Source organism: Metschnikowia bicuspidata (genome assembly GCF_001664035.1).
Source record: "Metschnikowia bicuspidata var. bicuspidata NRRL YB-4993 chromosome Unknown METBIscaffold_3, whole genome shotgun sequence".
Lineage (NCBI taxonomy): Eukaryota > Fungi > Ascomycota > Pichiomycetes > Serinales > Metschnikowiaceae > Metschnikowia > Metschnikowia bicuspidata.
The window spans coordinates 1,978,710-1,990,788 of record NW_017387733.1 but is presented as its reverse complement, the minus strand read 5'-3'; the positions used below and the strand labels follow the sequence as shown (position 1 = coordinate 1,990,788).

At 43.9% G+C, this 12,079-nt stretch overlaps 1 protein-coding gene and 1 non-coding gene across 2 annotated transcripts; both read right to left on the bottom strand.

The window, feature by feature from the left end:
• Positions 1-136: 136 nt before the first annotated feature.
• METBIDRAFT_12032 (TFIIH/NER complex subunit) lies at positions 137-1,666 on the bottom strand (the record flags this gene model as incomplete). The annotated part of the gene is made up of 1 exon (XM_018854150.1): positions 137-1,666. The coding sequence occupies one exon, from the start codon at positions 1,664-1,666 to the stop codon at positions 137-139; it is 1,530 nt and encodes a 509-aa protein (XP_018712046.1).
• Positions 1,667-3,422: 1,756 nt separating this feature from the next.
• METBIDRAFT_t134 lies at positions 3,423-3,493 on the bottom strand. Its single transcript has one exon. It is a non-coding gene; the product is annotated as a tRNA-Met (tRNA).
• Positions 3,494-12,079: the final 8,586 nt, after the last annotated feature.

Genomic DNA, 12,079 nt, shown 5'->3' with positions numbered 1-12,079 from the left:
TTGTGTGCGATGATGCAGCCATACGAGCGCAGCGAGTCCCGGGCCCATTGAAGCCAGCTTCTCTGGCGAAGAGGTTCCTGAGGCGAGCGTTGCGGCGGCGCGGGCCGAGGCCAGCCCCCCACGGGCGCAATAAGACCTATCTGAACTTGCGGCCGGCAAAGTCTGCGACCTGCGCCATGCCGTCGGAGGTGACGAAGAAGCGGAGCTTGGTCTTGTCGGACCACAACAAGACGCCGACCTCGGACGCGTAGTTGCACAAGACGTCGTACTCGTTCTGGTTCTTGAAGTCCTTGAACAAGTAGCCGTCGAACGTCTGGATGCGGTCCAACTCCAACTGCCAGAGCCTGATCTGGTCCACGACGTTCGGGGGGAGGATCTCGAGGCGGTGCTGCGCGACGCCCGAGTCGGAGGCCTTCAGCTGCGGCGCGCCGCCCGCGGTGTTGATGTTGTGGCTGGCGTCGAACTCGATCTTCTTGTCCAACTTCTCCTTGGCCAAGAGGCGCATCTGCGCGTGCGCGTGCGTCTCCAAGAAGCGGATGATCTGGTCCGCGGTGATGCCGTTGTAGAGCGCGTTGCGGACCAGCTCGCGCGTGAGCTGGCCAATGACCATGTTGGCGAAGCGGATCTTGAGCGCCACGAACAAGTTGAGCACGGCGATCTCGAGCGGCGAGTTCGTGTACGCGTACAACTTGAAGTTTGTCTCGAGCACGACCTGCCCCAGCGGCGCGTCCGCGGCGGCCACGGGCGGCGCGTCCTTGGCCTCGGCGTCCGCCACGGCCTGGTCCAAGGCCATGGCCGGGGTGCGGAGCCCCGTGGACTCGGAGGTGAGCGTGGTGGCGAGGCGCGTCGGGTAGAAGCGCAGCAGGCCCTCGGAGCGCTGGTACACGAGCCCGCAGTCGCGCAAGTCGGGCAACATGGAGAGCTGGGTGGCGCTGAGGCCGGACACGCAGTAGGCCTTGCCCAACTCGAGCGAGCCGAGCACGAAGAGGAAGTTGAGCACGTCCACGGGGTCCATGTGGAGGTCCTGCACCAAGCCCAAGTACTCGAGGAGGAGCGTCCAGATCTGGATGTTGGCGTCCTGGAGCAAGAACTGGAAGCCGCGGTTGGTGATGGCCAAGCCGGCCGCACCCGCGCCGCGGCCCTCCATCAACCCGCCCAGCCGCAACAACGAGAGCACGGAGCGCGACGGCACCGCCGGGAGCTCCGAGCCGACCATGAAGTGCAAGATGGTCTCCCACTTCTGCGCGGCGAAGCGGTCCAAGAACGCCACGTCCACGGCGTGTTTGTCGGGCGCCAGCGCGATGACGCCGAACGCGGTGGGCGCCTGGGTGCCGGCCAAGCAGCCGCGGAAGCTGCTGCGGAACGTCTGGTGCAACCGCACGTGCGTGCCGCTGGCGTCCTCCTCGAGCAAGTGCAACGCGCGGAGCCGCTGGAGCGCCTCGTACTGGAGCTTGCGTGCGTGCGGCCGGCACCATTTCTCCAAGTCCCTGACGGCCACGGGCCTGTCGGTGAACATCATGGACACCACGTAGAACTTTGCGAGCGGCGGGAGCAAGCGGTAGATCGAGAGGCACGTGGCGGGCGCGTGGTATAGTTTGGACTGCACCGCCTTGGGGAGGCCCTCCAAGTACTCGTTGACGGTGAGTTTGAACAGGCTTGCAGACATGGTGCGGTGCCGAAAGTGGTATGTGCGTGTAGCGGCGGCGCGGGCGGGGGCGGCGGGACGGGGTGGTTTGCAGGGGCGGGCCGCTGGCGTGGCGTTGGTGAGGCGGGAAGACGGTTTTGAGGAGTAGGCGCCGGCGCAAGACGAGACAAACAGCCAGGCGCGGGTCACGTGACCGCGCGGCCGGTGGTTTTAGTATCAGATTTCTCTGCAAGCATGTCCGGCGATTGGGCCGCAGAATGGGTATTCTCTGACACCCGTAGAACAAAGCCCAGAAAAACCTTTTTGTAGAGGTTTCCTTGCACGTGGGACGCGGCTACATGGTGGGTCACGTGACACTGCTGGAGCCCGGCACGGCGGCGCTGGCTATGCGCAGTGTGCGTATTAGGCCAATACCGAGACGGTGAGTATGACGGGTAGGGTTGTAGTACGCTTGTGGAAGGAGGGACAGAGGTCGTGGTGAGGTCCGGGGAGAAAGGATGGGCTGGGACCGGCTCCTCTGTCTTTTGAGATTTTTTTTTAAACCGTCAGATTACAGGGTGTCACTGGAGAGATGTCGAACGCCACCACCAAGGAAGAATTACGAAGGAAAAACCTAGAATCGATGGCAACATTGGCTCAGGCAATAACGCGCGAGCACGAACTCTCCCATAAGGAGTCCGAATCTTATGGAACTTTTGAAAACAAATGAATATGTAAGAGTTGTATCAGAAAAGATATAAGTATCAAAAAGAGTCTCATGTTGATGCTGATGTTGATGTCATACGTATTTATCTTCGTATTACAGATACATTTATAGCTTATTTTTATAAGATAAATTAACGTCCAATTTTTTTTTTGGTAGAGCAATTAATAGCATGCCCATCTCCTTCTTTTAAGAGCTTTGGTAATTGATGTTTGAATAGTATAATTTTAACCATAGGTCTTTCATCTGAATCTCTTTTTATTACTATCTTAATATATTATGAGATCCTTTTCTAGACATGCTCTGTTCAGCAAATGTTTTCACATATTACCTAAGTCTAGTGATGGAAGTATAACTACGAAATAATTGTTGTTCTAAGAACGAACCCCGGCTTCGCTCACCCAATATTGATTCTCATCTAAATCTAAATATTCTTTATTAAAATTACATAATGAATGATACAAACTAACCCCTCGGGCTATAGATTAATGGGTGATGGTTGGTGAAAATAAATCTATAGTTTTTAGAACAGATAATTTTAAAGAACTACAATTACTTTATATATATCCCCGGGTATATTTATGTAACATTTATTTAAGTGTTTATTATTTATAACACTATAAATTTTATCATATATAAATGATTAATGAGGTATATGTATAATTCATTCCCCCGGCATCCCCAACCGAAGGTTTACCTTCGAAAGGGTCATCCCCAACCGTCCCTTCGGTTGAGATAATAATAGTAGGGGGACGTATCACGCGGGGTAATTACATTTATCCCTTCTTTGATAATTCTCCTTATAGATTGAGCACACCCCCACATTTATTTTCTATTATACGCATATTATTAATATACCCGGCGAAGCCGGGGATAAACACCCTGGATGGGTTAATATAAAAAGGTTATTAACCAAACGAGAATCGAACCCTTATATATACTATGAAGAAGTAATATCATAACCTATTAGATCATGTAGTCTTTGTTTTATTTGTCGTATTCAAGAATCAAACTCCACACCTTCCGACTACAAAACGGCCGCTATACCTTGTTAGCTTATACGACTATTTTTATTACCTAACATAGGATTGGACCTATATTTAATGCATATGAGGCGTTTGCTCTAACCATTGAACTACCTAAGTTCCTTTTATTTATATGTCTTAGGACTATATACCTTAATAATTTATAACTTATCTTTATACCTATATGATTACCGAAGGATAACCTTAGAAAAGGTAACCTCGCCATCCCCACCTTAGGTTGGGGATAACAATTGTAATAGTTCGCAGGTAACAAAATTGCATAGCACAAAAGTAGGAACCTCAGAGACTATACGTTTGTTAAACATTTATATGACTTCGTGATATGGATATGGTAAACGAAAGTATTCGACTAGCTTAATATCGAATAATAAACATAACGTTTTGATTTATATATAGTTTAATGTTGATGTTGATGTTGATGTTGATGTTGATGTTGATGTTGATGTTAATGTTGATGTCAATGTTATTGTCTATGTCAATGTCAATGTTAACATTCATGTTCATGTTAATGCTCATGTTAATGTTCATGTTGATGTTGATGTTAATGTTAATGTGAACAAGAGACTTCGGCCCATACCCAATGTCAACGACTTAAATAAAATTAACCAAGTTTCATCAGCCCATAGGGTATGTTTTCCTAGGGGCCATGACCGTAGTTCATTTGACAAGGCGGCAAGACGTACATTTGTCTTTGTCCCTGAGCATATAAACCCTGCGAACGACTTTAACAACCCATTAATTATCTGAAGGATCTAGCATCTCTCTTAGGTGCATTGTAGCTTGAAAGCCGATCTTTTGCCACCAGAAGTGCGCAGCCTCACACTCATTGTAGAGGTGAGTTAGCTTCTGATCATCATAACAGCGTTTCAAACACACTTTGTTTTCGAATGGTGACTACCCAACTTCATTATCCTAAAAGGGAGCCGTGCTTGAATAGATGAATGGCTGTGAGATCGGTTTGCACCAACCATTCTCGTTTGTATAATTTTATTCGGAACTTTTGCCACCGTTTCACCGTCTTCAATTCGGGGCAGATCACAAGGAGACGCCCCGGGCGAAGTGGCGGAAGTTCTTCCTGTTTGCGCCGGCTCAATGAACGAAACGCCGTACCTTGTATTGCTTCAATCTCATGAGGCTATATATGTAATCTGCCCGGATGAGGCCCAGCAGAAGCTGTTATTCAGTATACCCAAAAAGGTTCCGTCATCGCACGTAACACCGGTTGTTGAAAGTCAGTTCTGGGAACAATCTTCTTCAAGCTTCGAGATAATGACGTTCATTGGAGTGAACGTGCATTGTAGATTATTGTAGAACATGTCACACTTTTGAACAAAAAGTCGATCCATAATAGACCCGCGCCGAGCCTGATACTAGCTCGGCTATGAATAATTTTCACCATGTGATGTACCATCTTGAGTTTGAGTAATTTGGTGAACAAATAGTGAGCTGTCGTGAGTGTCGAGAGTACAACGCCAGCTCCATGACCTTGCAATTGGATTTTCATCTCCATGAGTCCATATCCGCCATGTTTAGGCCGGGCGTATATCTTTTCTTTTCCAATGCCTGCAAACACGCGTGAGAAGCATGTCCTTGTGAGAAGCAGAGGAGTCCTGGTCCTGAAGACGACTCGAAATGACTTTTCTTCAGTGGCTGATCCATTCATGTTAATGTAATTGAAGCAGATATACAATTTAGATACGAGAATGCCCTCAAGGGGAAAGCAAGGGCAAGAACAACCTTCCTTCAAATTAGCTGCACCTTAGAGATGGCTTTGCACCAGTTTCTTTCATAGAACATCAAGCCAAATGCCACTAGTGTCTCTAAAAAACGCACAACAACAAGCAGCGCTTCCTCTTTGGCAGACGGAGACTCTCCGCCCCGGATTTCCGCCAGTCATGTACACATCGTGGTCATGTGCCACGTGCTGGTTCATTTGTGTTGGACATACCGAGGGGTGTGGTGAGTTTGTCCGTATGTTTGGCGGCTTGGGAAAGTGTTCTTATCTTGCCTTGCAATGTGACGTGGTCGGTGCCAGCATAAGTGTGGCCAAGGGCATACATTAATTAGGACGTATTGCGAGCGGTATATGTAGAGGTGTATGTGGTGCTAGTTTAGCCTGTAGACGCTGTGGTCACGAACAGCCCCCTCCAGTACCCCGGATAAGTATGCAAGTAGTTAGAAAGCGTTCTGGCAAAAAGAATGACCAACATACTGATGAGAATGTACTATCGCGGAAACCGGCGTCTGCTATGGTTAAACCTGAGCTGTATTTTGACGAAGAATCCTTGTGTGCCCCGGTCAATGACTAGATTCCACACCCAAAAAGACATGATTTCTGTGGCTTCCAAGGCGCAGGTAGAACTGATGGTAGACTGGTCAATATTTGAATTGGCTCGGAGCCAGTGAGTCGTGCCATAACTTGGCAAACAATTATCACTCACCTATGATTGACACAATACGCTGCCCAGCAGATGGTACCATCACTAGTTCCTAATTGAAATCCTGGCCTAGAGGAAAAAAGCTAAGGTGGCTTGATAATGCAGCAATTGATATATTTTCTGGCCAGCAGTACATTTGGGCTCGGGTCCGTTCTAGCCATGTACCAACCATGTTTCTTGGTATGTATGCATAAACATAGTCTACTTATACCAAAAGTAGTGTATAGTCCAGACAAGGATAATTATTGCGCTATGATCGAGCACTGACTTCTATTTTGGTGGAAAATACAAGTATGTTTCGACTGGGGGTGATAATATATTGAGGCCGATGATATGTCAATTTCGTGGCCAGATGTGATACTGTATTCCTATTAGGAGTAGCCACATTAAGTAACCAACAATTGGATTATATTTTCGGTAGGGATAAGACTATATTGAGGCAAAAGACTTATATTCGACCAGCAACTAGGATACTGTCTGACCACGACTGACATATACTCAGGTCAAGAATGGGCCGGAAAGTGGTACTATCTGCTGGTGAATGAGTATTGCTTCTTTTTAACCAGTGATTAGCTCCAATTCTGGCCAAAGAATAGAGTCATATCTTTATCCATATCTTCCCTAACAATGATCCTCTTTTTCTGACCAGGACTCATCCTATACTAGGCCCAGACAATCAAATACTTCATCCGGGGGTATATCATTGTCCCGAATATTACTACATTTAGACAAAGGAACTTAATTTGTTTCCCAACCATGATTACTAGCGCTGACCAACCCGAGAAAAAGGGTGTCTACTTGCCGTATGTACTTCATTATTCGATGCCGTGTTTGACCCTATCTACAAGATGTAACATGTATGTGAGTGATAGATTGACCTGTCTATTTTTAGTGTTAATTCTTCCGATATTTAGTTGTTATCGTTGAGCTATGTCTTTAGAGGTGGTTCGGCGTTCTTGTCCTCAATCTGGTGCGATAAGCCAGTAAAAGTATTGCGATGCGTTAGTTCAGTCTGACAGACGCTTATGTCCAAGCCATAGCCTTTCAAAGTATATCACTTCTGTTGCTCTCGTAGCAGCTTTTGAGTAAAATATGTAAGCAAATTTTAGCAATCGCCAGGAAAATGTGCGTGCTCCGCTTCACTAGAAAGATGAGCCCAGCATAGACATTAAAGTATGCGTCAGAGAGCACACAAATTAAACATATATGTACAATTCTCTCTTGGTGCTTTTTTGTTCGATGAGGGTTCTGGTGAGGCTTTCCTATTGAAGACAACAATCCTTTCCTTTGAGCACTATTGAAAAGCAAAAAATATTTTAAGGGTGGTCAGTGTTCAACAGCTGAAAAGTACGGCTTTGAACACCCAGTATTTAGAAATACTTAGTGGCAATTTGTCAAGGGATCACAGACTTCAATGAAAGCAACAAAAAGAAAAAGAAAGAAGTTTTGAGAACCCCTACTTTTTATATACTCGCTCACCCTTAGTTTTGAAGAAAGCGATGGAAAAGAAGTCTCCCAATGAATGAGTATTTGTGCCTCTTGAAGGATGTACTATTCATTCATGGCAGAGTAGCGAGCGTTTTGAGAACAAAGTAGTCTTTTTCTACTCAAGACCTCGTCTTTTGCTTTACTGGCCTCAGAGAGATAGTTGGAGATGAGGTAGAAGTTATTTCTATTGCTATTGATTCAGAATTGAGAGGTCTGCCAGTTCCATCAAACTGGCTTGAGAACGCGTTCACAAAATAAGCCAATCAAAAAATTTATATTGTTTTTTCTAGAACAACACACAGAAATATCGGTTCTACTGTAGATAATATTAAGAATGCGTGCTGGTGCCTTCCAGAGCAATAGTTTAAACCCCGAAGATTAGTACAATTGTTGTTTCAGGCTCGAAGCAGCTGCGTAAATATTGAGCATGGGATACTGTCTTTGCTCTCATAGAATTGGGAATAAGGTCTTTGACCTTGCTTTGGGTTATTTGCCTTGTCCATCGTTTGACTTGGATACCGATCATTAGGCTTTCAAAACCACCTGAGCACTTCACTCATACTCTTCATTGTAATGGGTTTCTTGGAAAAATTATTATGTACTTTCTATCTGTTTTGAACTTTACCACTATACCACTTCTTCAAACCCTCAAATTTTTCGCTTCATACTCCTCCTCAAGTACTGCTCACTTCTAATATATGTATCCATGTTAGGGACTTCACGGGACATAGGGGTATGTATTAGTATTTGATCACTACTTTTTCCAGAACTCCACTGGAGTTTCATCCCACCGTTATACACTTTAACTATAGGTCACGTGATAGGAACTTCTGAATTTCGAGAGAATATTCTATGAGTTGTTCAAAGTGATATCTGACGGAACTCACAGTAATAGAAATGCATATAATCATATATGCGCCTACACGGACCATCAAACAACAAGCTGATACCATTGATCACGCGTTTTCACTTAAGTAAGTGAGAACATGAAGCTTTGAAAAGAACATGAGTCTTATTTATAACCTCAGCTTGAAGGCTGAAGTGGGTAAACTAGAGCTCAATACATAAAATAACTGGCCACTTTGATAATATACTGAGAATGATTTTAGGCTTCTAAATTAGCCAAACTTAAATATCCAGTTCTGCGCAAACTGCTAGGTTTTGGTTTCAGCTTTTCTGAGGAAGTGACCTGCGCTGGGCCGTATTAGCACAGAATATCATCTTGCAAGGCCCGAGAGAGGTATATTTGAGCATATCCAAGATTTGACCACTTTCGGGAAAAAGATGGTGACGGTGTGACGGTTTGTGCAAGAAGAATTTCGAAGTTTGGAAACATTAGCATGAAAAACAAAAGGTCTCTCACAAACCAATTCTAACCGTCATGATTTATGAACATGACGCGGCACCATCAGCTCATTCAGAATAAGTCTCTCACAGATCATTCTAATTCCGGGAAGAATTTTCACGCTCTTAAATATAAAAGACGTAAATCCACTTTCTTTAACTATTCTACCATAGAGTTATATTTTTGAAGTAACTATGACATTATAAGCTTTATTCCCTCTCTTCGCCTTGACCTTTGCCGGCACTGCACAGCCTAGTCGTTCATGCTCCAGAAGGGGACTTGTATGTTTCTGTGGGTGAAACAGTCTTTGCCGGAAATTTTCCCACAAAGTGTTTTTTGGAAAACGGCCAAGTGAGAAAATATGACCAACGAAAGTATTTAAATATTGACAATGGCGGGAACTATACATGCTGGATAACACTTATATCCTGGACTATGTCGGCTTTGGTGTCATAAATGGAAAATCGAGTGTCGATGGAGACACCGATTTTGTGCTCTGCCAAGACAAGACACTCGCCATTGGCAGCTCGTGTACTGGGACAGAAGTTAAAATCACTTTTGGAAAATAAGACTGCTTATTACAGAAGGCTTAAGAATGCCGGAACTTTGTGCGAGTCGGCCTTTGTATGTCAAGGCTTACATTTGTTTTTATATATTTCATAACACTGTTGAATTTCAAATATCCAAAACTTCCTCTACTCTTCAGCTTTTAAACAAGATTGAGCCAGAATGCTCAAGTTTGAAGCTAAACACAGAGAGGGTGTAGCCTCATAACCACAGTCTTTAAAGTATACACTCAAAGACATGGTCAGTTGCAAGGAGGTAAGCTCTGAAGCTATGCTTTTTTCTTTGAGCTAAAGCAACTACTACCGGAGTCGTATTCTGTTGATCGATGAGATGATATTCGGTATCTGAACAGACGCAAGCCAAAAGGACCGTACAAGTAACGATTAGCAGAAGAAATTGGGCCGATTTTCGACACTACGTATTTGGCAACTGTTCTAATGTTCCGTGTGAACTATACTATAGTATTGATTATAACATTGTTTCTTTAATCAGATGACTCTTACAAAAAAAAAAAAGAAGTGAATTTTGGGATTTGGGGTTAGCTCTCGTCCTCGTGGAATAGGCCAAGTGTGGTTTACCTGATATTTATCCTGCCTAAGTCTTACATATATTTGAGTCAAAGCAAAGCAGCTCTGACTGAGCTCCTTATAATATAACGTCAATTTCTATGCAAAGCTAAAGTATCTTTCGTGGTGCCTAGCATGAAATACAAGGTGCCTCTGTTCACGTAAAATGTCCTACCAGCAACTGGGGAATCAAATGAGAGTAACAAATATTCCATGGAATCCATTCCCCCCAAAGGAGAGTTTCGAAATTGATTTTCATGAAATGTGTCGCTAAAGCTTCGTAAATTTCGATAGTCCGAAAGACTAAGAGCATCATCATGAATAACTCTCGCGATATGCTTGCAACAGTCCCGAAGGCATATAAAGTGGTTATGCATTTCAAGGATGCGGAAGTAATATATAGCAAGACACAATGTTTTGCTTCCTAAGCAAGCGGATATTAAAATTTCTTTTGATGTCTCTGGGTTTTCATCCCGGACAGCCAAAAATTATTCATGGCCAATATGTTTGACCTTGTGTGCGTGAAACGTGAGGGTGATTTTTTTCTTATTAGATTTTCTGGATACATCTTCAAGAATGATTACCAAGTTTAGGCTTATGGAACTTTTTTAATGTTTCCCGGACCAGAAACAGCGTGCCCTCCATAATCAACCTAATTTATCCAGAGTATTTATGAATTAATGATTTGCTGTCAGGAAGACAAATCGAAGGCTGAAGACTTGTAAAACACTATATAAGCAAAATTGGTTTATGAGAGTTCACAGCCCTACATTTATTTAGTCCAAGGTCATATCTGTCCTAACATGAAAAGCATCATACTTAATAAATGTTCATATCGAAAATGTGCCACAGCAATATAATGGTTGAACACAAAAGCTACCTCTTGAAGAAGTGCAAGGTTTTTTTCTGCCGGCGGCGCAAGATTGAGATTGCGGCACCAATGAATCTCATTGTATTGTACATAATTCTTGAGAGCTTCATGCTCTCAGTAATGTGCGCAACTTCTTGTTGCTAGACACATATCAGAAGACTTAAAGTAAGAAGTTTAGCATAAGAGTCTAAGGGCCGTTCAAAGTGAAGACCAAATGTTTTTGGTACCGATAATCTGGAAGACATACAATACATTGTGCCATATATCGCATAATTGTACCGATGAGCAGTACCCTGAGTAAACAATACTGCCCCAACATGGTTGAGTAAACAAGGCTCACCAAAGCTACAATTCTCCATTCAGTCATAAAAAACTTCCACTATAACAAAAAACTGTATTCTAGACATTTCTTTTGTTTGGTTCAATAATGGGTGATACTCTGACAATGAAAGACGCGAGGAACATTTTACATATTTTGCAGGAAATTAAAGAAGATGTACGTCTGGCATGTCCAACTACGTGGATAAAACTTGTGGGATGAGAAGTTTTCGACATGATATCTGATGAAACTCACAACAAAACGCAAGGACTGATGCGCGTTAGTAAGCATCAGTGTGATGCCGATAGTAGGCCCAAACCTGATTTTACATCATTTCCTTGGCGACACAGTTAAAAGGCAATGAGGAGGATATTATAATGAATGACACCTGACACACAAAATTTGGAAAGGAAATTTACAGAGAGTTGTCAGCGCAACTCAAAGACATGGAACGTCACGTGCGAAGTCACGTGACTACTAGTAGAAAAAACTCTTCATGAGGAAAAAGGGGAAAGAAGATCTTTTGGCCCCTTAAGGGCTTTGGCAAAATAAGGAGTTGGGGTCCGTAGTATATCATATACGTAAATAAACAATACTATAAAGAACCCAGTCGCGTTCTAATAAGAGTTGAACTTGAGGAACTGCGCGGCAAAATTGAAACTTTTGTAGAGACTAGTCCCACTTGAAATTCATTAAATATAACTCTCAATGACTTTTCCTTGAATAATTCCAATCCCAGATTCAAGCTCAGAACTACAAAAGAAAGCAGTTTCATTGGAAAATGCAGCGCAGCTCGATTTTAGCAGATTTGCATACCAGCCAAATGCAATGTTACATTGCCGATACTCAGGCCAGATCTCGGTGAGGAGAATCAGACCACCTCCACTTCTTTTTCATGATATATTGATTTAATGCTAACGAGGGCTATGAGCTTGCAAAAATACTTATCTTACTGGGCACTTCCATGGTAAAATTTCTAGAATGTGTTTACCCGGACGAGATGAGAGAAAAGCTCCAGTGTGACAGAAGAAATAGGTAGCGAGCCCAACCCCACGAATAGTCAACGTCACGCAAATTCCCGAATCTCTCAC